This window comes from Trachemys scripta, chromosome 1 (assembly GCF_013100865.1).
Source record: "Trachemys scripta elegans isolate TJP31775 chromosome 1, CAS_Tse_1.0, whole genome shotgun sequence".
NCBI classification, from domain to species: Eukaryota; Metazoa; Chordata; order Testudines; family Emydidae; genus Trachemys; species Trachemys scripta.
In genome coordinates, this window is record NC_048298.1 from 14,480,888 (window position 1) to 14,505,761 (window position 24,874).

Consider the following 24,874-nt stretch of genomic DNA (forward strand, 5'->3'; position numbering starts at 1 on the left):
TTCAGGAGAAAAATATATGCTTCTGTTTCCAAGCGGAGCAGAGTTAGAAGATCATTAAGCTTCAGCTGCTTCCTAGAAGCCAAAGCAACAGTTAAGTATCAAATTCAGCTTGGTTTGATACAAATGGTTGTATAAAAGCTAGTACAGGCCCCCTCTAGGTCCTAATGCAGGGATGGTGCATGAGCCCAATGCAGCCTGTGGTTGCTCTTCTCTTCAGTACAGAGGTGCAGCCTGTGGAGACTACATGTCCCAGCATGCAATGTTCTGCCATGATCTGGATAGTCTAGTAAGGTTTGGGGGTTCAGATCAAGCATTGCATGCAGGGACCTATACCTCCATGGCCCACATTTCTGGAATAAGGATAAGCTGCTATCTGGTCATTTTTATGCAAGTCAGGTGTAGCCCTGGCAAATTGTCAGTGTTGCCCTTGGTTGGGCAAAGTCTGTCTGCCTCTGTCCTAAAGTTGCAAATATTAAGTGTATTTGTATTCAGGTCACGTAAATTGATTATAAAATAAATATTAAAAAACAAAAAGGGGAAACACACCGAACGCTTTCCTTTATTTTTTTTTTTATTACTCTTCCATGGCGTATTGATACGAAGAGCGGTGATTTGGCTAACCAATTCCAAGCCATGAACTGATGTGTATATACACAAGGTTGGCATCCTTGTCAACCAATGAGATTGCTGCCTTAACTTAAGCCGTTTTAATAATTCAGTTTCTAATCTCTTTTGGCAGTGCCTAAGGAGGAATGTTGGGGAAATATATTTTAAGGGATGACTGCCTCCAAGAAACAGGATTTATTTCATACTTTAAGAAATTAGACTATATCAAATGTGTAATAAAAAATATTTTCTATAGGATTTAAAAATATATACACATATAAACTACCTTAATTTTAATGCCCTGTTGATATTGATGTGATCTCTACAGTATCTAAACTAGGTAAATGAGGTTGCCCAGCAACCTCCATGTCTTAAAACAGTGATTCCAAGACAGGAGACCTTGTCTACCCTGAAAATTGAAGCCCGCTTGAAAACTGGATCTGAAATCTTTTTTTATGGTCCTGATTCAGCTCCCATTGGAAGTCAGTGCAAACTCGCTCATTGACTGAGAGCTGGATCCAATCCTAGACACAGGTCCAGGTAACCTGGTTTCAAATATTGCCAGGCTGGGCAGTGAAAATGGGGCCAAAGTGTATTGATGCTGCGATCCACGTAAGGCTCAAACAGACTCTTTGGACGCACTCTTCAGACAGCTTGGTCCAGTCTACAGTATCCACCCAAATTTAGTGTGGATCCTGCTTATCTAGTACTGTATATAAACAGTTCCAATTTGTTTTTCATACATGGTTCAAATGCCAGTGTAGACAAGGTGTGAGGACCAGATCCTGCACTCTAATGCAGGCAAAACTCCCACTGGAGTATTTGGCTGTGTAAGGAGCATGAGATCAGGCCCTAAGTCACCAATATCATTGGCTTGTGCCCTAAACCTTGCATTATACTTTAAGGTAGGTAGCATGAGAATTCTCTTGCTTTAAAGAGTTAATATGTGGGATTTGACCTCCTGCAGAGGAGAGCTTCTCACTGAGCTTTCGGTTTATCTGTTCCATGTGCCTGTTGTTCTTTCTGGCTTGCCGGAGGGACCTCTTGACTTTCTTCACCCGGTCTCGGAGCTGCTTGTTGCGTTTCTCCAAGGTTGCCACCTTCTGCTGCAGTTTCTTCACTTGATCCTCTTCCTCAAATAGGGCTTTCTGGACCGAAGAACACATGAGCTGAGGGAAGAGTAGAAAGGAAACATGAGCTCTAAACCAAAGCCAGGAAGCCACTTGCACTATGAAGGCACATGTAAATTCCCCAAACATTCTGTTGCTGGAACACCCCACAACTGGATGGTCGCTTTCGGAAGCTCCTCCTCATCTTGCAGTTTTCTCCTAAAATCTTCTACCCCTCAGTCTTCTCTGAATACAAGAACAAACTATTTCAGATCTTAATAACATTAGCTATCAACATCACCTTAATGAGCTCTACAAGAGGTTAACCTAGGTCAGTGGTATTCAACCTTTTTTCATTTGTGGATCCCTAAAAAATTTCGAATGGAGGTGTGGAGCCCGTTGGAAATCTTAGACATAGTCTGCAGACCCCCATGGACCACAGCTTGAAAACCACTGGTCTAGGTCATCAGTGGCATTTAGTTGAACTTAAGAAGGCAATCTGGCCTGTTTCTGCTCTGTTTCAGATCTGGAATTTGAATTCAGCCCATTGGGTTCTGCCATTTGTAAAATCTATACTCAGACGCAGGGTTTGATTATTATTTTTTTTAACTCTTCTGAAGTTCAGGTTTTGGTTCAAGCCCGCCTCTTGTTCTTTCTACTAGAGACAGAAGAGGATGGCACAATGATCTAAATCTCACACTTGATGTGCCTATATTGCCTGGAACCATAAGGTCAAATCCTGGCAAGTTTGGACTCTGCCCTTCCAAAGTTTAACCCCGCCACTTTCCCCCAGATTTTATGTAGTTTATTACATATGGGTCTTTTAGATGAGACCTTAAAAAGTAAGATCATGTCCTCTCCATGTGGACATTAAAGCGCCCATGGCCTTATTCTTAAGAGTAGACATTTGCCCTTGGTCAAAAATTTTCTCCTCCCCCAATCCAACCCCATTGTTGCACAATGTGCAATGCATCAGTTGATTGCTGCATTTTATACATTCAGGAGCACTAAATTTCCTCACTCCTGCAGTCCTTACTCAGGCAAAATTCCCACTGACTTCAGCAGGACAATGACAGGAAATGCTGACATAATTTGCAGAGCAGTTTGGAATCCTCCAGGATGAGAGAGTCTGAGTAGAACTGTAAAGCTGAGGAATGGACTGATAAAGTTTTTTAAAGATAGTATCAAATATTTAAGTAACTTGTTTGTAATGTATCAAATACTATCACATGGCCACATCACTCTGTGTCATTGTAGCGAGGCGGTGGGATACCCCACAGACCCACTGAGGGCCGAACCTCCCGTAATACCAACATGGGTGGAGCCACCGGGTCTGGCGCCCGTCCCTCAGAGGTCAGGGTGCCGACCCAGAAGTATAAAAGCCCGCCTGCAGCGCTCAGTGGAGCCCACGCCGGCGGAGAGAGCAGACGTCTCTGGCCGAGCTCCTGCTTGGGAGACAGCCGCAGGCTGCGACCGGCCTGCTGACTTGCCAGGCCTGCCGAGCCTGCCCCGTGCCAGCTACCCCGAGGAGGACTGGCCGAGCCTGCCCCGTGCCAGCTACCCCGAGGAGGACTGGCCGAGCCTGCCCCGTGCCAGCTACCCTGAGGAGCCGATGCTGGTGGAGAGCACAGAGGACACTAGGTACCATACGAGGGGGAGTGTGGAAGTAGCCCGGGGGCAGCTGACCCCAGTCTGGCTGCTGCACTGCCAGAGCCGATGTCAGTGTGTTGCGGCCAGGATCCCCACTGACAGCAGCGAGTTTCCGTTGCTGCTAGGCCCCCGGGCTGGGACGCAGTGGAGTGGGAGGGCCTGTGTCCCCCCCTGCCACCCACTCCTTGGGTGGCAGACTCCCCCTTTTCCCTGGCCTAGAGAGGCTGGGACCTGCTACAAACCCTGACCCAGCCCCTGCTTAAAGGCCTGGGTTTCTGACTATTTGCTTACTGCCCGGCCCTGACCTAGGGCCTAGGCTGCTACGAACTGACCCAGCTCCTGCTTACAGGCCTGAGCCCCTAACTGTGTGTCTGCTGTCCCAGACTGCCGCCGGACCAGAGCAAGGCAGTGGGATACCCCACAGCCCCGCTGAGGGCTGAACCTCAGCCCAAAACTACTACAGTCATTCTCCTGTAATGATTCAACAGTGCTGTTGTATCTCTGGATAGGCTCACTGTATGGTTTTTCCTTGTTTCAGCCTTTGTTTAAGGTTTCACCTCCCATGTATGTGGTTGTCATAACAAGATTATAAAAATCAATTTTAAAAATGAAAACTAGTGCTAACAAAAATTGGAACCCAGGCATGGTTTCAGGGCAGAGTTTAGAGAAACAAAGAATTTAAGTTCCTAATGCATCATGTTAGTAAATCTGTACATCTTACCAATAAACTCCAAAGTACAGTAGTGACTGGAGGAAGTGAAGTCCCTTCTAGAGCATTTTGTTTCTTTCCATTCTCTCTAGGAAAATATTCCTCTTAAATTTTAATAGTGTGATTGGAGTTTTAAGCTGCGCTGGTCACGACAGGCCATCAAATGTTGCGGGGGGGGGGGGGGGGGGAGAGAAAGGAATACTGTTTCTTTGATTAAATTTTACTTTGTATCTCCAATCATCTTCTGTTTCTTAAATAGGCATTGAGGGCTCCCAGAGTTTTGGATAGGCTTCCTTTGGTGTGGAATTTAATAAGACTGAAATCTAAATAAACATGTGAATTCTTGCAGAGATAGTGTATAACAGCATGTCATTATTCATTATCTTTTCCATCTTGTTTTGTAATGTTTTTCTGCAACCCAGGGGGTGGTGGGTGGACATGTAATGTAATGCTTCGGAAATCCACCAGCCATCAAAAACCTCTGCGGGATAACATTGCAGCAGCTTCCACTTGCAGCTGGCTACTTTGCTTCAGTCCGTTTTGGGTCTCGTCTGTAAGACTTTCCGAGGGACGGAACCGTTCGCAGTGTCCACACTCCCACCAGAGCGGCTTTATAAATGCATGCCAAGGAGAATGGTAACCCCAAAACAAAGGGCCAAATGCTGGTCAGAGAAAGACTTTGTTTTTCCAATAATGCATATTGCAAGCTATATCCACAAGCTATTTGAAAACAGCCAGTAATTCTTGGCTTTCATGTTTCCCAGTCCCCTGTGAAGCTTCAACCTGAACATGTAAGAATAATCTTAAATCAAGTTTACAGCTTTCACTTGCAGTTTTTTTAAAACAATCCCTAGCTATTAGGGATTACTACATGACTTTCACGGCGGGCAGATTATCCTATCTCAACCTCTTGTGAGGTTTCTTGCACCTTCTTCTGAAGCATCCAGTGCTGGCCTCTGCTGGAGACAGGTACTGGACTAGATTGACCTTGGGTCTGACCCAGTCTGGCAATTCCTATATAGAAGTATGGTTCTAATGTGAGAAACGACTGTCAGAATGGCACCTTGTTACCCAAGACCTGTACACTGTGTATCAGAATCCCTGACTGACGTTAGTGACAAAAATAAGCTTTGATTACTATTAATCTATCCATCTGCACTATCTTCTTATAAGGTGTCACTCGTATCGGAATATCTTCAACTTCTGCTAGGCTGTCAGCCAATACATTTGTACATGAGCTGGATTTTATTCCTCCTTGTGCATCGACAGGATTGTTTACTAAATTCCAGCGAACCCTATGTAAATCTACTGAAGACAGTGTGGTTGCACAAGACCTAGGCCAGAACTGGTCCTGAGGAGCTTCTTATTGCTGCTGTTGAGGCATGTACTAGACCGAAACCAGCTTGACATTTTGATCCCTGGTTCCATTTGCATGATTATCAGTTAGAAAACAATCCTCTCTACTTGTGCACAAAGCACAGTTGATCTGGAAATCACTGAGACACAATGAGCTTGGAAATCACCACTGCGTTGCCAGATGGTTAGAAAAACCCAGTTGTAGCATAGACGGGGCCTCCGTTAAAAGTGGTTTCCAAATGTGTTGAGCTTTCCACTAATATAGACCGGTTTTGGGGCACATTTTGCCCAGTTTTATACTTGTATAAATGTGGAGTGATCCCATTTAGGTCCTGTAGAATTACACTAGTGTAAATGGGATCACTCATTACCACTCTCACCTCTGAAAGCCACAGAGAACTGGATTTTGCTTCTGGGCAGGTTCTGTGGCCTCATTCATTCGGCATCTTCTGCCAGCAGGCTCAGTTTCCTTGTGCCTGGAAAGCTACTTCAGGTATAAAACATGAAACATGTGACCACGTACGTTCTGTGAGCTAAGTTTTTAAGAAGGGCTGAAACCCAGCTACGTAAAATGCTCTTTCCTGCCCATCAGATTCAGTTAACAGGCCACTGAAGTCTCCTGCATCACGATCCTGCACAGTAAGTCACTAAAGAGAGCCGTCCTGCACGCTTCCAGCAGAAGGATGAGTTCTGCAGAGGGCTAGAGGGAAAGAGGCAGATGTGCCAAAGTGAAGGAATCTGAAGCCTTTTTCAGGCTTCAGCAGCACACTTCGGTGTCTATATTTGAGTTGGCATAGGCTCCTCCCCTACTCCCTAAGACTAAGGAGGGCGGTTTCGGGAATGTCCACCAACCAGAAAGCAGCTCAATCGGTCCTGAGGTGTGCTGAGCGGGATGCCGACCCCCCAGTAGGCTGTGAAAGAATCGAATGTGGCTCATGGGAGGATAGTGGAATGAGGAGAGGAGACTAGAGAGGAAAGAGCAAAACTGTCTTGGAAGCTGTTACTGAATGCCAGCACTGACACGAACACGGCCAATCAAGTGGAGAGCTTACCAGTCCCACAGAGCCTCTAAAACCAAACAGATAAGATACCCCTTCTGAAAGGAATACTTAGTTACAATGCATTCTAATTTTTTTTGCTCTGCCGCCCCCCCCCCGGTCCTGATATTTTGGACTGCTGATCTGGTCACCCTAATTCTAATGGAACTGAGCGATGCTGCCAAGTGACCCCAGACTGAGGCTGCAGCACTACACATTGCTTAGAACAGCTTACGAATTACACTTTTGGGCTCTGCTGGTATTGTGTTTACCTCTAGCCACTAACACTTCAGAACAATCTGTTCTTCTTGAGATGACTTCTGCTAGGAGTCTCTCTCTGTTCCATAGTTTCTTTAACTAGCAAAGTTCAAGGGTGGCCTGAAGTCAAATCTACTCCAGGACCCAGGTAAGGACAGGTACTCCTCTACCCCAATATTACACAACCCGCTATAACACCAATTCGGATATAACACGGTAAAGCAGTGCTCTAGGGGGGTGGGGCTGTGCACTCCGGCGGATCAAAGCAAGTTCGATATAACGCGGTAAGATTTTTTTTTGGCTCCCGAGGACAGCATTATATCAGGGTAGAGGTGTAGCATAGACATGGGAAATTCCTCAGTTGCAGGTTCCTAGCACCTCTCAGGATTTAGCCCAGAGAGTCTATTGTTGTGGAATCAGAGATTCATTTGTCCAAGTATTGGTCTGAAATATTTTGTCTTACAAATGTATCCTGCCTTTAAGCCTCACTCCATCCACAGGCTTAACAAAATGTATTCAAGCCAATAACAACCAGCATTGTATCAAACAACACTGCTTTTGCTAATGCGATTGCAAGAATGAGCACTTTTATAGCATGTGCACACACATTACATTTATTTATAAAAACTGTACTTCATACATAAGCTGATTTCTGAATGGCTGAAGCATTGGACTCTGCTCTCCTATGGCTGAATCAAAGATGCTTTGTAGTAACGGCATAATGAACAGTGATCGCTCTGCTGTCCAAGGCAATGGGACACAATGGTAGCATTTATACATTATGAACAGTATACAAATGATTAGGTTGGCATAGAAGAGATCAAGTAGGTTAGCCACAAGTTCAAACCCCAGCAGTGCCAACTCAGCCCTTCATCTATTTGAGAGACATAAATTGAGTTCCAGATAGAACCACACACAATGAACTTACTTACAAGATTTTTCAAATGTGGTGGATTCTCCATCACTTGAAGTCTTTAAATCCAGCCTGGATGTCTTTCTAGAAGATATGTTTCCCTTCAACCAGTAGTTTCAGCCTGTGTTATGCACAAGTTCAGATTAGATGATCATAATTAGGGGTCTACTTAAATTGCAACAAAATCACACATCTTTTGCGGGTTGGTCAGGGCATAAAAAGCAAAATTTTGCAGATGTGTTCATACAGTTGTATATTCCAGGCCACCCTTACTTCTGTGCTGCTGCTGGCAGTGGTGCTGCTTTCAGAGCTGGGTGCCCAGCCAGCAGCTGCCACTCTCTGGCCACCCAGCTTTGAAGGCAGCACAGAAGTAAGGGTGATAATACCGCACCTGCCCTACAATAGGCTTTTGGGTTGGGACCCCCAGTTTGAGAAACGCTGTGTATTTTTGTATACTTTACTTTACCCTATCGTGTAGGGTAAAAGTACACAAAAGACCAGATTTAATGGGGGAGTCCAGATTTCCCGGTCCGTAATGTGTTTTTCACGGCCGCGAATTTAGTAGACCCCTAATCATAATGGTCCTTGCTGGCCTTAAAACCTATGAAACAAGGTTTCCTCCGCTCTCCGTGGATAATAAAGCTACTCTGGTACTCTTTCTAAGAGTTGGGGGAGGATTGCCATGGTGTCCTGGGCCAAAAATTTCCATCCCTACTCACCTTGTTCGTTGGCACGATGTCGACGGATGTTTGTTGTTATTGCATTCTGTTGTTACTATGGGGTTCATTTTTTTTTTTTTTAAATTACTCCCCCGCAGTAATTCCTAGCTTTAAAAAGAAGGCCCCCTCAGTGATGAGACGGTTACTTCCCTGATATCCTCACTGCTCAAAGGGAGCATATATAAGTAACTGCTCTGGCTGAGATTTCAGCCTCTCCCTTAAGCAGCATGCACAGTCCAGAATTTTTTTTTCTTCCCAAAAACAGAGTTCCAAAACCAAGATCGCACCAACAGCAGCTGGAGTGCCTGATGGAACAAATGACATCTATGCTCTCTGGGAATGTGGTGCAAATGCTACAGATAGGTAGCTGCAGGGATTGGCCGCTCCCTTTGCACGTGCTCAGTGCTTAATTTGTGCCGGGCCGGCACCTCTGGACTTGCTGCATCAGTTACGAAAGTAAAAAAAATTGCTTGAGTCCCAGCACTTAATTGCTTGAGCCCTGGCCCCTCTTTCATTACAAATTAAGCACTGCACATGCTGTATCTTACCCTACAGCAGATCTTGTTGCATCCCAGCATTTATCTCCAGTTGCCATCCATGCCATAAATCACCGAGACCAGGAGAAGCAACAAATCTGACCAGCATGTTGCTTAGGTGCTTCGTGAAACCTTAGCCAGCCCCAGACACTGATCTCTGGCTCCTTATTTGTTTAACCACAGAAAGAACTGATTCACTCTTTCTAGAAAGACTTGGGAGCCAAACCTCGCTCTGTCTCTTTTAATTCTATACAGGATATATTTACTGAGCCCCGTCAGTCTGCCCAGCAAGGAGAAGGGCTCTCTCTGTGCCCCAGGGTAAATAAGACATGATGCAGATCACCCACAAAATGTTACCCCCTGCCTTGGCTGAAGAGGGCTGGATGGGGGACTCCTTTGAGCCCATCAGTGGGATCGTTTATAGATTTGAAGTGCTGCCTCCTGCCATGGGTGGGCCTGAGCCTGCTGCCTCCTCAGCGTATCAGCCCCTGTCAGCAGGAGTTAGTGAGAGGAAACCGTGACCGCTTGCTTATCACTGATGCAGGGAGCGAAGGAGGGTTTTGGCAGGTGGGAGGGTTATGGAAACTCATGTAAAGTACCGACGGAGAGGCTGGCTGGGGACTGGGTGTGTTTGTGTGCATGGGAGGGGAGTTTGATGGTTATCCTTGCTATTCGGATGCCTGTCACTGACTCCTAGGCGCAGATGTACGTGTTTGTCAGGGAAGAGTTAAGGCCCTTTACTGTGGTGACCCTCCAAGTGCAAGAAGCCCACATCAGCTTTGATAGTCGGATGCCTGATGGTTTTCCTGTGACTGCTGTCTTCGCTTCCAGCCATCAGCAGATTACTGAAGAGCAACGTGAAGCATTCACTTTCCTCAAAGCATGAGTCATGAAGAACTAGCCCAGGAGCAAGGCTAGCCTTTTCATCTGTTGACCAGCATTCATTTTTCTTAAAAAAGGGGTGGCGGTGTCTCTCACTATTTCAGTTGCAAAAAACAAACAAAAAACCCCAAGCTTTCATCCCTGTCCTAGAAGCTGGGGCAGAGAGGTTGAACCTAAATTCAGGTTCCATGTGTGATAAAGTTTTAAAATTCTCCTAAAGTTGATAGTTGGGGCTAACCCCCCTCTGTAGTGACAACAAGCTGCCTGAGTGATAACTTAAGGAGCCTGATGCAGGCAGCATTGACCAAAGCGCTGTTTTCCCAGGCACGTGTTGTGCTTGCTAGGATGTGTTGCTGACATTCCTATTGCAGGCTGCGAAAAGGCCGAGGATTCCTGCTGCCTGCACTCTCTCTGGAAAATGCGATCTCTGGTTACAAATTGTGACAAAACTTACTTCCCAGTTGCCAACGTGCCAGCTGCTTCACCAGAATGCACTGACTCAGCAGGCAGGACTGTTTTGTTTTGGGGAAGAGGGGTTGTTGGATTTGGGGGGGGGGTAGGGGGTGTTTGAAAGGGCAAAAACTCCACAACTTGCTCTTATTTTTTGAACCATGTTCTTAACCTCAACGATGGACTTCTTGAAAAACGTATCTACAACAAAGAGCCCATTAATTTGAAAGCACAACCTTCATTTCTGGTGGGGTGTTTGGATTCTGGGTGGGTACTTGTTTGTAGTAAATATCGGAGACATCCAATGTTAAAATCCTCATCTTTGTCTTCAAGTTCCCAGCCTTTCTGAGTTCTTATGAATAAACGGTGATTTGCTTTGGACAGTACAGCTGGGTTTGAGTGGCTTTAGTGCTGATGAAAGGAGCTAGCCTGACAACCTGAGAGCCCCCTCTGTCCATCATATAGGTACAACACTGCTGATGGGGTCCCCAACACTGCCTTCCCACTATGCTTTGAACCCTGAGCTGCAAGGAGCACTTCTACGGAAGAGACAACACTACAGATTCCAGGTCCTGTTCAGCCCATGGCCCCTCTGCTGAGACTGGGGCAGGGGAGCACTATTGTCTCCATGTTTATCAGTTTTCCTATTATTTGTATCGCAGTTGAACTCAGTCAGGTATTGGGGGGGCCCACTGGGCAAGGCGCTGTACCGATATCAAACCAAAAGACAGTCCCTCCCCCCGAGGAGATGACAATCTAAATTAATTGGAAAGACAAAGAGTGGGAGGAAGGAAGTATTTTCATCTTACAGAGGTGATGTGGAGGGCCAGACTTTGAAAGGTATTTAGACATCTATTTCTCATTAATGTCAATGGGAGTTAGGCGCCTAAATGCCTTTAAAATTCAGGCCCAGAGAGATTAAGCTGATTTTCCACGGCTCAGCTGGGACTTAGGTGCCCAGTTGCTATCTGTTGCCCACCAATGACTTGCCCAAGGTCCAATAGGACTGCAGTGGCAAACCTGGGAACTGAACCTACATCTCTGGAGTCTCCGTTTGGGCTGGTGATTAAAGCACTCTTCTTCCTTTTGCGTGTATTAACATTTGTAACATGGTCACATTACACTGTACGGATCTGACCCTGCAAGGGGCTGAGCATCCCGTGAGAGCTGAGGCAAGGAATACCTATTGCTTTTTAGATTTAAAATAGCCTTCCAGTTGTTTGGCAGCTTCCCCGGTGCTGTAGCCTGAGAACCATTCATGTTAAGGATTTTAATGTATGGGGTTGGGCGGGAGACATTCCCATAGGTTTAGCCCTGAGGGTAGGTGAGGTCTTGCATACCTGTTTGTTGAGACCTGTATTCCTAGTGTTGTCTTGACTGGTAATTTCCAGTAAAATAACACTTTCTGTGTTGTTATTAACCTCCGAGTTCAGGTCATTATGATGATTTAGCACCCTGCCAGCCAGGGCCGGCTCTTGGCTGCCCCCCCCCCCCCCCCCCCCCGCCCTGGGCTCCTCGCTGCACCCCCTGCCCCCCCAGCCCTGGGCTCTCCCCCACCCCCTGCACCCCCCCTGCCGCCCCAGCTCTGGGCTCCCTCATTCCTCCCCCACCATTGCCCCCCCACACACACCTCCTGCCGCCCCAGCCCTGGGCTCTCTCCCCCCCGCCCCCACCTGCATCCTCCTTCCGCCGCAGCCCTGGGTCACTGGTAACTCGCTCCCACGGCAGGTCATTCAGCATGAATTTTAGATGTGCACAGAACACAGACAGGATTGGTTCCCATATGGTTACAGAACTGCAGTAAAGTGGAACAATTTTCAGCTTGTGTGATTGGAGGATATCTGGATACATATTATAAGACTGTCCTACATAAATGAGGAAAAGTTTAGGTGCCCTTATTATTCTTTTCTTCCACTCTTTCTTTCTATGGGGAATTTGCCAATGCAATATCACTGTCTTCCTTTTAAACAGACAAACAAACAAAAGGCAATGGCTGTTGAAAATAGCAATTCCAGTCCTAATAACTACTGGGAAGCATTTCTTGCTCAATTTTATCCTACTTTTTCTACAGGAAGTTACAATGGATCAGTATATTTGATTTGGGAGAAATGAAGTAACAGCTGCCCAAACTGAGCTTGAGCACGCCTGAATTTTGAGGTGTTTAAATCTGGAAGGCAGGTGCTGGTGGGGGGGGAAGGGGGCTGTGGCTCCGTGGGGGGGCACTGCAGCATGTATGTAGCAGTGTGTCTGGTGCTGCGCGGAGCCAGACATGCTAGTCTGAGTGGCACGGTAAGGGGGTTGGATGGGGCGGAGGTTCGGGGGGGCAGTCAGGGGCAGGGAGAAGGGGGGGTTAGATGGGTTGGGGGGCAGTCAGGGGACAGACAGCGGTTGGATAGGCATGGGAATCCCGGGGATTTGTCAAGGGACGGGTAGGGGGTAGGGTCCTAGGGAGGAAGTTGGGGCAGTCTCAGGAGGGAGCAGCTGGGGACAAGGAGAAGGGAGGCTTAGATAGGGGGTGGGGTCCTGGGAGGCAGTTAGGGGCAGGGGTCCCGGGAGGGGTGATCAGGGGACAGGGTGCAGGGGGGGGTTGGATGGGTTGGGGTTTCTGTGGGGGCAGTCAGAGGGGGTGAATGGTGGCAGGGTAGGGCTACCCTCCCTCCCTGTGGAGTGTCCTATTTTTTGAATGTTAACATATGGTATCCCTACTCACAGTGCAGCTCTCCACTCATAGCAGGCTGCAGCATGAGATCTCAGCTACCTCCCTCCCTCCCCCTCTTTCCTGTTGGTAGTGGCCAAGGGAATGCTGGGAAATGTAGTTCTTTCCCTGCTCCAGGGCTGACTCTATAGGCAGGGAGCTAACCAAGGAACTACAGCTCCCAGGCCCCCCCGGTGGTTCTCAGCTCCCATGCTGGATCCCTGCCGCCCCTGCAAATGGGCTGCCCCAAGCACGTGCTTGCTTTGCTGGTGCCTAGAGCCACCCCTGCTGCCAGCACTTTGTTTTCATGCTGCGGTACAAAGGTATAAGTGCCGTTTAGTGCCTAACTCCCATCTCTCTCGCCTCCATCCTGAGCCCAGGCCTTTTGAAGGCCCACCTTGGAGCTACATTTCCAAGTTCTCTTCCAGTGTGGCTGACCACCTAAAGTGGAGGTCCACAGCATGGACCGGGTAATACAGCCTTTTGCATGGATTCCCATAAGGGATGGGGCAGGGATGATGAATGTACCAGGGTACCTCCCTATCCTGCCCCATCCCCAGAGCAATAAAGGAAGGTATAGTATAGGGCATGGGATGCATGTGTTAGGTTGATTGCTTCTGAACTACACTTAAAGGGGCATTGTCAAGATAAAAATCACATTTTGAGTAAGGATAAAACCTTTCCCTCTGTTACTAAAAGCACCTTTGATGATAACTGAAAGGATTTTTATAATCTAGTTTACATTATATGCGGTTTCTTGACTTTTTGCATTTCACTCAGCTTGGATACTGAAATTAGACTGCTAATGTTTCCTTTTTAATAGTCATTTTCATTTCAGATTTATGCCCTAGTACAATTTTAATTCATATTTAAGACTCTATATAATTTATACTCTATAAAACATACAATAAAACCTTTCCATCCATTTTATTTTTAATTCACATAAACTTTTCTAACTCTGTTATTTTTTCCTCATACTTATTATTTTTTATTATTATTATTATTATTACAAAACCCAACAAGGCCCTGTTGTGCCTAAAACTATTTGTCAGTGTCCTTTGGCCTATGTATATCTTCTGAGGCCTGGTCTACACTACACGGTTAGGTTAACATAAGCTGCCTTGCATTGACCTAGCTGCAGCAATGGCTCCACTTAAATTTGGCTCCCACTAACGTAAGTACCTCTTTACGCCAATTTAGAAAACACCACCTCCCTGAGCGGCGTAGAGTCAGGGTCGATGTAATTAGTAATCTACACTGCATTGCTTACATAGACTGTTCCTGGCTTTCAGGAGCCATCCCACAATGTCCCACACTGGCAATACAATAGATACAAGTCAAGTGCTCCTGGTGAGGATGCACACCACTGACACAAGGAGTCACGTTTGCACGCACACAAGCAATATAATAACTGCAGTGGCCATATGCCAACATAAATTAGATCAACATAATTTTGTAGTGTAGACATGGCCTGAGATTGAAAGATGCTGTGTGAACTTGACACCACTAAAGTTTTGTTTTACAGTACTTCACTCGTCTTTCACTAGGATTGGTTTAACGATTCCCCTCTCCCCCCGAATTAACAACATTTCAAGGAAGGAATAAAAACAGAATGACCTAGAAATGGAAGTGTGTTGTGGTCATCATCACTGACTGAAACTAAGGCCAGGTCAGCAGTACTAAGTTTTGTCAGCTTAGGTCTGTTGGTGGGGGGTATGAAAAAATCACTCCCCATCACTGATATAGCCAGTAAAGCCCTATGCCGGCAACCCACTACCCCCACATAGATGTAGCTACATCAACAGAAGAGTTTTTCTGTCGGCAGAACTAATGTCATTTGGGGAGATGATGTTACTATAACAGCAGAACTCCTTCTGTTGACATAGGCTGTGTCCACACACTGGGGGGCTTTGCTGGCATAGCTATACTGGGGTCGCTGTATTAGCAAAGCCTCTGTAGCGTAGACAAGGCCTGAGGGCGCTGGCTGCATGGAAATTAGGAAGCGCTGGTGTGAAAAGCCAGGCATCTTGCAACTAGCATCCATATCTGTTGAACGCACAATGGCCATGGCAGACTGTAATGGGTTGGCTGCCCCTCACTGGTATGCAAGGGGTTAAAGCAACCTTGGGGAGGCTGCGCAGGAGGCAGCCAATAAAGAAAAGGCTTATTGTGCCAGCCAATTAGGGGAAGGTTTACTGGAGGAGCCAATCAGGGCCAGGTTTGCCCATATAAGAAGGGGCTGCTCAGCAGAGCAGAGGGCAGTCATTCTCTGGAGTTCAAGGGAGGAGGACTGGCTGCTTAGAGGGCTAGAAGACCATGGACAGAGCAGTGCTGGGCAGGGTCAGCAGAGTATGAGAAAGCTCCAGGCTGATGGCTGCCAAACTGAGGCCTGGATACAAGGGCAGAGGAGGTGCTGGGGCTGTGGGGAAGTGGCCCAGGGAAGGAGACAGCAGAGTTGGAGGAGGGGCAGTACATGGCTGCCGTCTGATGGTCCCTGGGTTGGGGCCTAGAGTAGCGGGTGGTCCCGGGTAACTCCTGCCCCCTGCCTTTGCCCCCACTTGCCACTGAGAGATGTGGCTAGTATATGAACTGCAATTTGCCACTGAGATGAGTGGCTAGAACCTGGACTGCAATTTCACACTGAGGCATGTGGTAGGACTGAGGATTGTTGGTCCCCCAGAGGCGGGGAAGAACCCTCTGGGACATGGCTGGAGGGCTATGTCCAGAGGAGGACGATGTGGTCTTGGAGGTGGAGACAGAAGTGATGACAGGTGAGATACCACCTGAGGAGGATGCACTGGCAACCCCGAGCTAATTCCCAGGATGATCAGCAGGAGGTGCCGAGGTGGTGAGTTGAACGACCCGTTACACAAACCTTTAAAAGACTATCTTACTGCAGGTCTTGTGTTACAACAACTTCTAGAAGCTACATATTCTCTTAATCTCTTTAATAGGGATGTTAAACTATCTACCTTGGGGTAACTAGACAGCAGTGGGGATGGGGGCATACAAAATTATTCAAAGTCACTGCATTTAATGATGGTGAAGACTGAGGGCCAGATTCAACTCTTGGGTAAACAAACACATCTCCATCAGTATCAATGAAATATCCATCTCCATCAGTATAGTATCACTGGAGTTGCACCAGATTATGCCAGGGCTAAACTTGGCTCAGAAGATTTTTTTTATGAGGATGGGTTTTTCATTCTTATTTATTTTTTGTATTACTCTAGTGCCAAGAAGTCTCAACCAGGGCAGGGTTCTGTTGCGCTAGGTTCTGTACAATTAGTAAAAAAGCAGGCCCCACAGATTTTGATGTCTTAGATTAAGAGGAGATGTAACAGGTGGACGAAGCAAGCAAACGAACAAGCTCTGAACATGAGGGAGGATGGGATGATAAACATTCACATATTTTTGCATAGACCAACTGTGCACAATTTGTAGGTGCTGAGTTGTTTTGATTATTAGTGAAGATAATTAAGTTGATTGATAAATTGTCTCAGTTTGTCACCTGCCTAGCTATTACTGGCGGCATTGTTCTGGAGGCATGATAAAAATCTTATGCTTATGTGGTGCTTTTGCCCCCAAAGTGCCCTATGAACTATTGAACCAGTAGGTTGCTTTATTCACCACAGAAATGCAGCCAGCTCTGAGGTGAGACATAGCAGCACTTTACAACAATTTGGGAGTGGGAAGTGAAGCAATGCTGTCCAACCTAAAGCATTATAAATGCCATCTGGATCACCTATTAGGAACCTTAGTTTTTCTTGTATGGACCAAATAGGAAAGATGTATTTCAACACCACATACATACTCTAAGGCAGACAAATTAAACGGTTACATGACGGGAAAATATCTGGCATATAAAGATAGGCAAGGTGACTAAATAAAGAGATGTTGGTCTGTCTGTGCACACAGAATTTTTAATGCTTCAGTCACCTACTGTATGATGTGTATAGTCTGCAGCTGGAGTGGGGAGGTCACAGAAGAACAACATGAATGATCAAGGACATGGAAAAACATTCCTATGAAGAGAGAGGGGAAAGACTGGGACTATTTACCTTAGAAAGCAGATGACTAATAGGGGACATGATAAAAGCATATAAAATAATGCCTGGCATAGAGAAGGTAGTGCGGGGGCTTCTGTTCTCCATCTGTCACAACACAAGAACAAGGGACTGTTAAATGAAATTTAAAAGGTGGGAAATTTCATGCAGAAAATTACCCCACCCCTGCCTCTGGTACAGGCTACTATCAGAGACAGCATATTGGGCGAGATGGACCTCGGGTCTGAGCTAGTCGGGCAATTCCTCTATCCATAAGAATCCCCTACAACACAGCTCAGACCAAGTGCTAGATTTGTGACTTTGTACTTCCAAATGGAAAAAGCACAGCCAAGAAAAAGTGAAGTCTCCCCCCTCTGCTGAGTAAAGGTAAATGGATGATCCATGCTTTGAAATATCAAGAGTGCCCTCCTCCCACCTTAGCCCCTTTCTGTCAGCCTTGGGATTTATGACTTGTGGACAGCAAAATGACAAAGTGGGGAATTTTCTGTCACCTGTAAGATACAACCAGGGAAGGAAGAAGCACAGCAAATTCCCGCAGGTTCTTTTCGACAGAAGGTAGCCGGGGGAGTGTCACACAGTAAATCGTTGCCTGTGTCTTCAAAGAAAGCATAACCGTGTAATCTACTGTAAATGGAATCTGGTAGTTTCTCCCCACCAAACATGCTTGCGAAGCAGCACTGAAAACTATTTTTTCTAAACTGCTCTGCTAAATTGCACCCCTCCATTCCCCAACACCGGCAATCCATCTTCACAGAGCCTCATCCCTCAGAGATGGACCAGACCCATTAGGTCATCTGCTGTAGTCCATCTCCCTGCCAGTTCAGGACTCGCTCCCCTCCCAGAGCCTTCTCCAGGGTTTTCTCCTGACTAGTTATAAGTGACTCAAGCAATGGGGCTTTCACCACTTCCCTAAGGAGAACGAGTCATGTCTCAGTGTTAGGAAGTTTCCCCTAATACTTAGCCTACTTTATCTTCTACTTAACTCCCTAGTTAAGCCTCCTTGTCCTCCATAAACAACTCCTCTCCTACCTCATACTTTACCGCTTTCAAATACAGAGCATGGATAGCATGATGTCCCACACCTGAGGGAGGAATTCTCTCTGACCTTGGAGGTGGGGGGGATACATCAAGGGGAAGGTCCAAGGAGCCTTTCCGCTATCTACCCCTTTGTTTCCCTGGGCACAAGTCAGCTGCAATCCCACGAGGGAGTGCAAGGACTGCATGTCTAGAGCTGCCTGTGGTTCTAGATTCCCAGAGAGGCATGAGCAAGGCTAGGATCCCACCTCCCTTCCACACCTCCTCAGCTGCATGAGGGTGGTAGCGTACACTTTACCCTGGGGGCATGTCGCCTTACAGTCCCGGGAGGAATTCTTGCTAAATTAAACTTAAGGAATTAGCACTCTCCTAGCTCACAGGGGCTTAATTAATGCTAAATGTTTTGAGATCCTTGGTTGGACAGTGCTATAGAGTTGCTAAATCCCCTTCAAAAAGCAAGGTCCAGTGTAAAAGGACAGCGCTGCAGTCAGTTTCGAGACATCCTTAACCGTGGTGTAACATCAATATGCATATGGCAAATAAGTTTTGGGGGATGGCTTGTTGCATGATGATAAAATTGTTAACAGCAATAGCTGCTCTGGAAGCTTCCTGCTTATTGACCGAGAGACTTACTTGGACAAGGGACCTAAGTCAGGCAGGGCATCAGTTTAAAGTTAAAACACAGTTAATAAATATCATAATCCTTCTAAATGCTCCATGGCCCGACCTCTTGACTTCACACCCCACATATGCCTCTGTAGCTCAGGTGCCTTTAAAAAAATATTTCCTTAGCCGAATACTGTACATGTGTTGCTGCTGTTCATGTTCAGAGCTTGAAAGTCAAATGCATATATGCTCAGAGCACGCTGCTGCTAGTTGGCTGTGATTGGGAAGTGCAGAGTTCTTGTATCGTTTCTGAGAATCAGGTGTGAAGTTGCATTTACTACTTTCATTTTGCTCTATTCATGAAATCATGAATACACATGAGGATACACAAGTAGGAAGGCTGGTCTAGTGCACAGGCTATGGGACTGGAACCCGAGAGACGTGGGTTCAATTTCTGGCTTAGTCACAGACTCTGTGCACGACCATGGTCAAGTCACTTAATTTATTCTGTGACCCAGAGTCTCATCTGTAAAATGGGGATAGAACTACCCTACCTCACGGAAGTGTTGTGAGCATAAAAACCAATAATGACGGTCAGGCGACAGATGCTATGATGATTAAAGTCCTGTAAGTACCTAGTTCTAAAGAACACCCAGGTCTGGCCATAGCTGTAATACCGGGCCTTGCCAATTGAGAGGGAATAGAAGGAAGAGCGCCAAAACACAAAGGGGCTGGAGGAAGGAAAAGATTAAACTTTTAGTGCTTGTCTAAATAATGTCTAAGTAGAGTGTTTATCTGTAGATTGTTGTCGTGTCCCAAAGGGCATAAATATGCAGGTTGTCCTGTGTATTATATAGACACGTACACCAGTGCAAAGCACTACCATTCTGGCATTTTACACTTTGCACTGGTGTAAAGGAATATGCAGATGGAGGGCAATAGTGAGTTGGGCCCCACGAGGGAGAGGACTATTTAGGATGATGCAAGGGGTATAACTGGGAGTTGAGCAATAATTGATTTAGGTTTAATAGTAGGAAGGATCTTCCTGACTGAGATCTATTAAACTAGCCGCTGCAGAGAGGGGGTGGAAATGGCAACATTTGAGTAATATGAAAACAGACTGGACAATCATTGGCTACTTTAGGGAGCAATCTGGCAATGGATGCACAGGATGGTCCAATAGGCATTTTCAATGTAAATGTCTAGTAATGTCTGAAACATCCAGAGAAGGTGGAAGCCCCATTAAAATGAGACTGGACAATGTAAATGTGGCTCAGTGACATATGTGGATTATCTAGCAGAGGGGGAAAGGCCGGTTCCGTGGAAGCATTCTGCATAGCACCTTACCTCATCACAGTTTGCACAGGGGTTTCTGAATGGTTTTGCTCCCCTTCACACAGAGGAGTAAGGAAAAGCATAGAGGCCATTGTATTTTGGTTACTAGGAGGCTCAGTGAACTACCAGCAACCAGGAGACTTCAGGAACGGCCTGTCACTTTTGGTGTCACACTATCAGGCGCTGATGGCTTGATTAGTCACCAAAACTAAAGATATTAGTAATGTGTTAGAAGTGATACACGAGCCAACAGAGAGGAAGTCTGAAAGCTTCAGTAAGGTAGCAATAGAATGTGCATAGACATGGAAAATTAAAGGACTGCAGTTAGTAAAATACCTCTGGCACATGCTGTCGTTCTGAAGCAACAGGGTAAAACTCTGAGTTGGAACTGGGGATCTGGAAAACCGGCACAGAGTGCTAATTATCGAGGAGTTTATGGAACAGATCTCCTTTTCATGGTGGACTGTGGAAGTGATGGGGCTGAGTACAATGCATCCTGGTGAGAGGGCCATAAATCTTGAAAGATGAATCGGATGATCCTATGTGTGATAATGGTAGAACATACCACTCCTGGAATGGGGAGAATTCTGCAATAGCTTGGGCTTCAGGGCTCAGGAATGGTGTTTGGTTTTTTCCCCTCTGTTCTGCCTCTGAATGCACTTATGATTGTTAAAGTGGAGCAGAAGGACATGGGCCTGATTTATGGTGCCAGGTTGAAGGCTCACTATGGAGGATGGTCTTGGGTCAGTCTGTGTTCCCAGGTTCCACAATGTTTCTGGTTAAGGAGGAGACAGACCATGTCCAATGCATACAAGGAACGGCTTCCAACATGCCAGACACCAAGTGATCTTGTATATACCACTTGCAGACTTAGATTTACTGTATTCTTATTCCCTAGGGGACAGATTCTGCCTCCCTTATACACACTGAGCAATATCTTACTCAGTAAAGATTACAATGGGGTTCTGCATGGAGTGAGGAACAACTCCATGTGGGAAACATGGCAGAAACTGGCCCTAAGTATTAGTGCTACTAGTGGCCTGCTCCCCCTCCAGGTGAGGTAAATGGGAGTAAATCTATTGATTTCACCAGGAACATTGGTCCCAAAATGCATAAATTAGATATGGGCCCAGTTTAGAGCCTTGACTCCTTGACCTCCAGCAAGTCCTGTGGAATATTTGAAATCCATGCTCAACTTTTACAGCTCAAGACACTCTCAACTGAAACGGCTTAGACATATTTCATATAGCTAAGTAAACCTCAGCAAATGCAGCCTTTTGCTGGAAAACTGTAAGTACTCCGCGAAGGAATGCGTTTACGTGATTGCAATAATGATACGTTTGATGCTGATTAACAGATAATAATTGAAAGAGCAAGATTCAGCCTTCATCTCCCAAGCCAGAAAATGTCTTTGGTTATTTTTCTAGCCTGATTTCAGGGGATGAGTTTGAGACTTAAGCTTGAGGAGCTTTGCTGGGTTGCTTTATATGGGAGAACAGTGGGCTATATCTGACTTCATGTTCACTGAGCAGAAGTGTACCCATGGGTGAACTTATCTGGGAAACCATGTAAATTACAGGACACATAATATCCTATAACTGCTCTTTAATATTATTATGGTAATTCTTGACCATTTAATTCTAGGTTAATAATTGTCACGGCTAGATAATTACATGATGCCACACCATTACAAGATAAATGCATGGTTATTGAGGTCTTCTGAACTACAGTGCACAGGTCACATGGCAATTACTTTTGGGATCTTTTAAGTATGATTACAGTAATCTGTAGGAACTTGTAAATTCTGCTGTTGTGATGCATTTACTAGTGAAACTACTGTTGCTAGTGACCAGGTCATTAGGGAAAAGTTTGAGGATATTTGTCCCAGGTCACTTGGTGTTACTCTTCTTGTGTCTTTTTTTAAATTGGATCATGCATGTTTTTTTTTCCTTCAAGTACAGATTCCTATATACAGGTTTATTTTGCTCTTCCTTGTATTACATGTTTTTTGTACTATGGTGTTATCTGCACCTTACAAAGGTTATACAGTGGAGTCATTGCAAGAGCACATGCTGGCAGAATTTGCATCTTCATTGTTTGACCATGTGGATGCAAGTGTTGGCCTGACTTTTATCATGAGTCTCGTGATCTTTGGTGTTTCTATTAAGGCCCCAGCTGCTGGGATCATCATCATTGCATGAGAATCTTCACTTTCATTTAAAAAGAAAGCAAGTTTCTAGCCCTCACCATTGCAGAGAAAAGCTTGTAAACATGAACAAGTGCACCCAAAAGACCCTGAGATTTTTTCTTTATAAAAATATGGCTTTTTTGCATCTGCATCACATTGTTGACTCATATTCCATTTGCAATCCACTGTAACCCCCAAATCTTACACACACACACACACACACACACACACACACACACACACACACACACTTGCTCCTCCTTGCTGTCTTAGAAATTGTCCCCCTCCACAATAGTATCCATTACTAACGCAATCTAAAATATTTGGAAAATATGCTGCTGGGCCTATTTCAAAGTCTGGCCAGAGCTTTTATGGAGCAAATACAGTAAATCATGATACAACTAATTGGCTGTGAGGTGCTCTGTCATTTCTTCTGTTCAAGAATACTCCCCCACTAAATTTCTCCAAGATAAGTATATGCTGCGGTGTCCTTCTATTTACGTCACACAGCTGGTGCTATAAGTAATAGGAAGTAAATGCAGAGGCAGCTCTGAGATAGGAGTTTAGTTAGAGAACTGTAATATGATTTGGTGCCATGTGTGCATATTAATCATGGGCACTTAGAACACATCCCTCAGTAATCTGCTGTATCTAAGTTGTTCAATTAAGTCTTGCTGCTCCAGAGCCTCCTTATTAGCAAGTACACTGCATGGTCTGTAGCAGTGGAGTCACATTACAGCATGAGGCATTTAACCTATGAATCTCGGTAACCAGAAAGCTGCATCTTTGACTTTCCCACTGATCGGTATAAGGCATTTGAGTGCACGGTGTGAGAAACTTCTGAGTAGGAGACAGGTCAGTGCTCCTTGGACACGTGGACTGAAATGTTTCAGAACTGTCTAGGGGATTTAGACACACACGTTCCACCAAAATTAATGACAGGTGGGTGGGCTTTTCAAAAGCACCTATGGGTGCTAGGAACATAGATGCCATTGACAGTCACTGTGCTCCTAAATCAATTAGGCATATCTAAAATCCCACCTGATATGTCTAAATCCCCTAGACAGCCTTGAAAATCTTCAGACTTGCATGGTATTTAGCCTCCCAATTCTCATGGAAGCCAGTGGTTATGGGGTTAAATCCCACACAACCTTTAATCTTTTATGCTGCCAGATGGCACAGAAGTAAGGGAGAGATGAACAACTGATTTAGAGAAGGGTCTGTGCATCCTACTTCAAAAGCTTAACATGCCTGAAAAAGGGGGATCTCTATAGTATTAAATAATTATCTTCTATTTGCTGAATTTCCAGATGTAAAATATATTTCTCTAAAGAAGAGACAGCCCTTCCTTTTCTCTTGAGGACAAATGAAAGGGTGACAATGAATGTTCTCCACACCTGTCTACATCTTGCTGAGACAAAGGGCTAGGAAATGAGGGACAGTCATTTCACCACCTGCAGTAAAATTCCTTCCTTTACCAGCTGACAGCTGCCTCGACAGCTGAGCAACATGCCATTTATTAATAGGGTAAACACAGTCTGACCATTATTCTGTGACCAACACGTGACCTCCATGCCCTCTGCTGGGTATGTGATTGTTGACCCTAGGGCCAGGCATTTGGGCATATGAGTAATTTCAACCAGCCAGTGAAACGAATTCTCCATTTGTCTTCAAACCTACCTGGTGAAGGATGAAATATGGCTTGTTATGGCCCCTGAAACATGATGCTCAAGTAGCACTAAGAGCTATATTGTATAGTGTGAATCATGGGAAAGCTGTGATGTGTGATGCTGCCAGAAGAACCTGTCATTGATAGCCTGGCAATGGGCTGGGGGTGGGGAGGGGGGGATTGCAGTGATATTTTATTAGTGACACACCTTTTATTTTTTCCTAGTTACGTTTTTAGGGTCCAGAAATTGAAGCTACTAGAACAAACCAAACTAGAACTCTGCTTTCCTCTTGGTGACTGAGAGGACATTTTCTCTACACTAGACACCTAGTCCAAGGCCCATTGAGGTCAAAGGGAATCTTTCCATTGACTTCTGTGGGCACTGCCTTGGGCCGGAGGCTGAGAACTGGGGTGAAATGTTGGCCTCACTGGGTCATGGGGAGTTTGGCCATTGATTTCAATGGGGCCAGGATTTGCCTCCGTAAGTCTACTCCACTGGCTGGGCTGTAGTTGATTACAAAGTGACCTACTCTAGTGCCCAGTCCTGAGAGGTGCTGAGTGTTTTCAACCCCTCTTCAGTGGGAGATGAAGGCACTTGACACTGTCCGTGCAGGAAGAGCTCAGCACCACCCAAGGGAGCTCATCTGTGGTGAGAAGGTGGTTGTCCTGGATTACCTACCACTAAGCTAGTCCAGGGAGGGCATTTTGGAAAGGGGATGGGCTTGCTTGCATGCCTCTGTTTGAAACAGCACTGGCCTTGCAAGGAACACAAATGAAACTTAGTTTACTTTTTTTATTCAAGAGCTATCCACAGATACATAAAGGGATATCACAGGGCAGACAGAGCTATTTATTCTCATTAGTCACCCTGCACAAGAACTAATGGGGTGGGGTTTGAGCAGGAGAAGTACTTCATAACCCTGGGCAAAGGAAGGAGGTGGCAAAGGAGGTGGTGGAGTCACTTTCACGACTGATGCTGGAGGCTAAGCCTGCCTCTCAATCTATCAGAGATGGTTTAGGACAGTGGTTCTCAAAGTAGGGCCGCCGCTTGTTC

At 45.7% G+C, this 24,874-nt stretch overlaps 1 protein-coding gene across 1 annotated transcript in view; it reads right to left on the reverse strand.

Annotated features, from left to right (window-relative positions):
• Positions 1-562: 562 nt before the first annotated feature.
• The window catches only part of CCDC3 (coiled-coil domain containing 3), a 71,889-nt gene continuing 47,577 nt past the window's right edge, over positions 563-24,874 (reverse strand). The window contains exon 3 of the mRNA XM_034764982.1: positions 563-1,775. Within this exon, the coding sequence (XP_034620873.1) occupies positions 1,500-1,775 (276 nt within the window). The 3' untranslated portion in view covers positions 563-1,499. The remainder of the gene's footprint in view (positions 1,776-24,874) is intronic.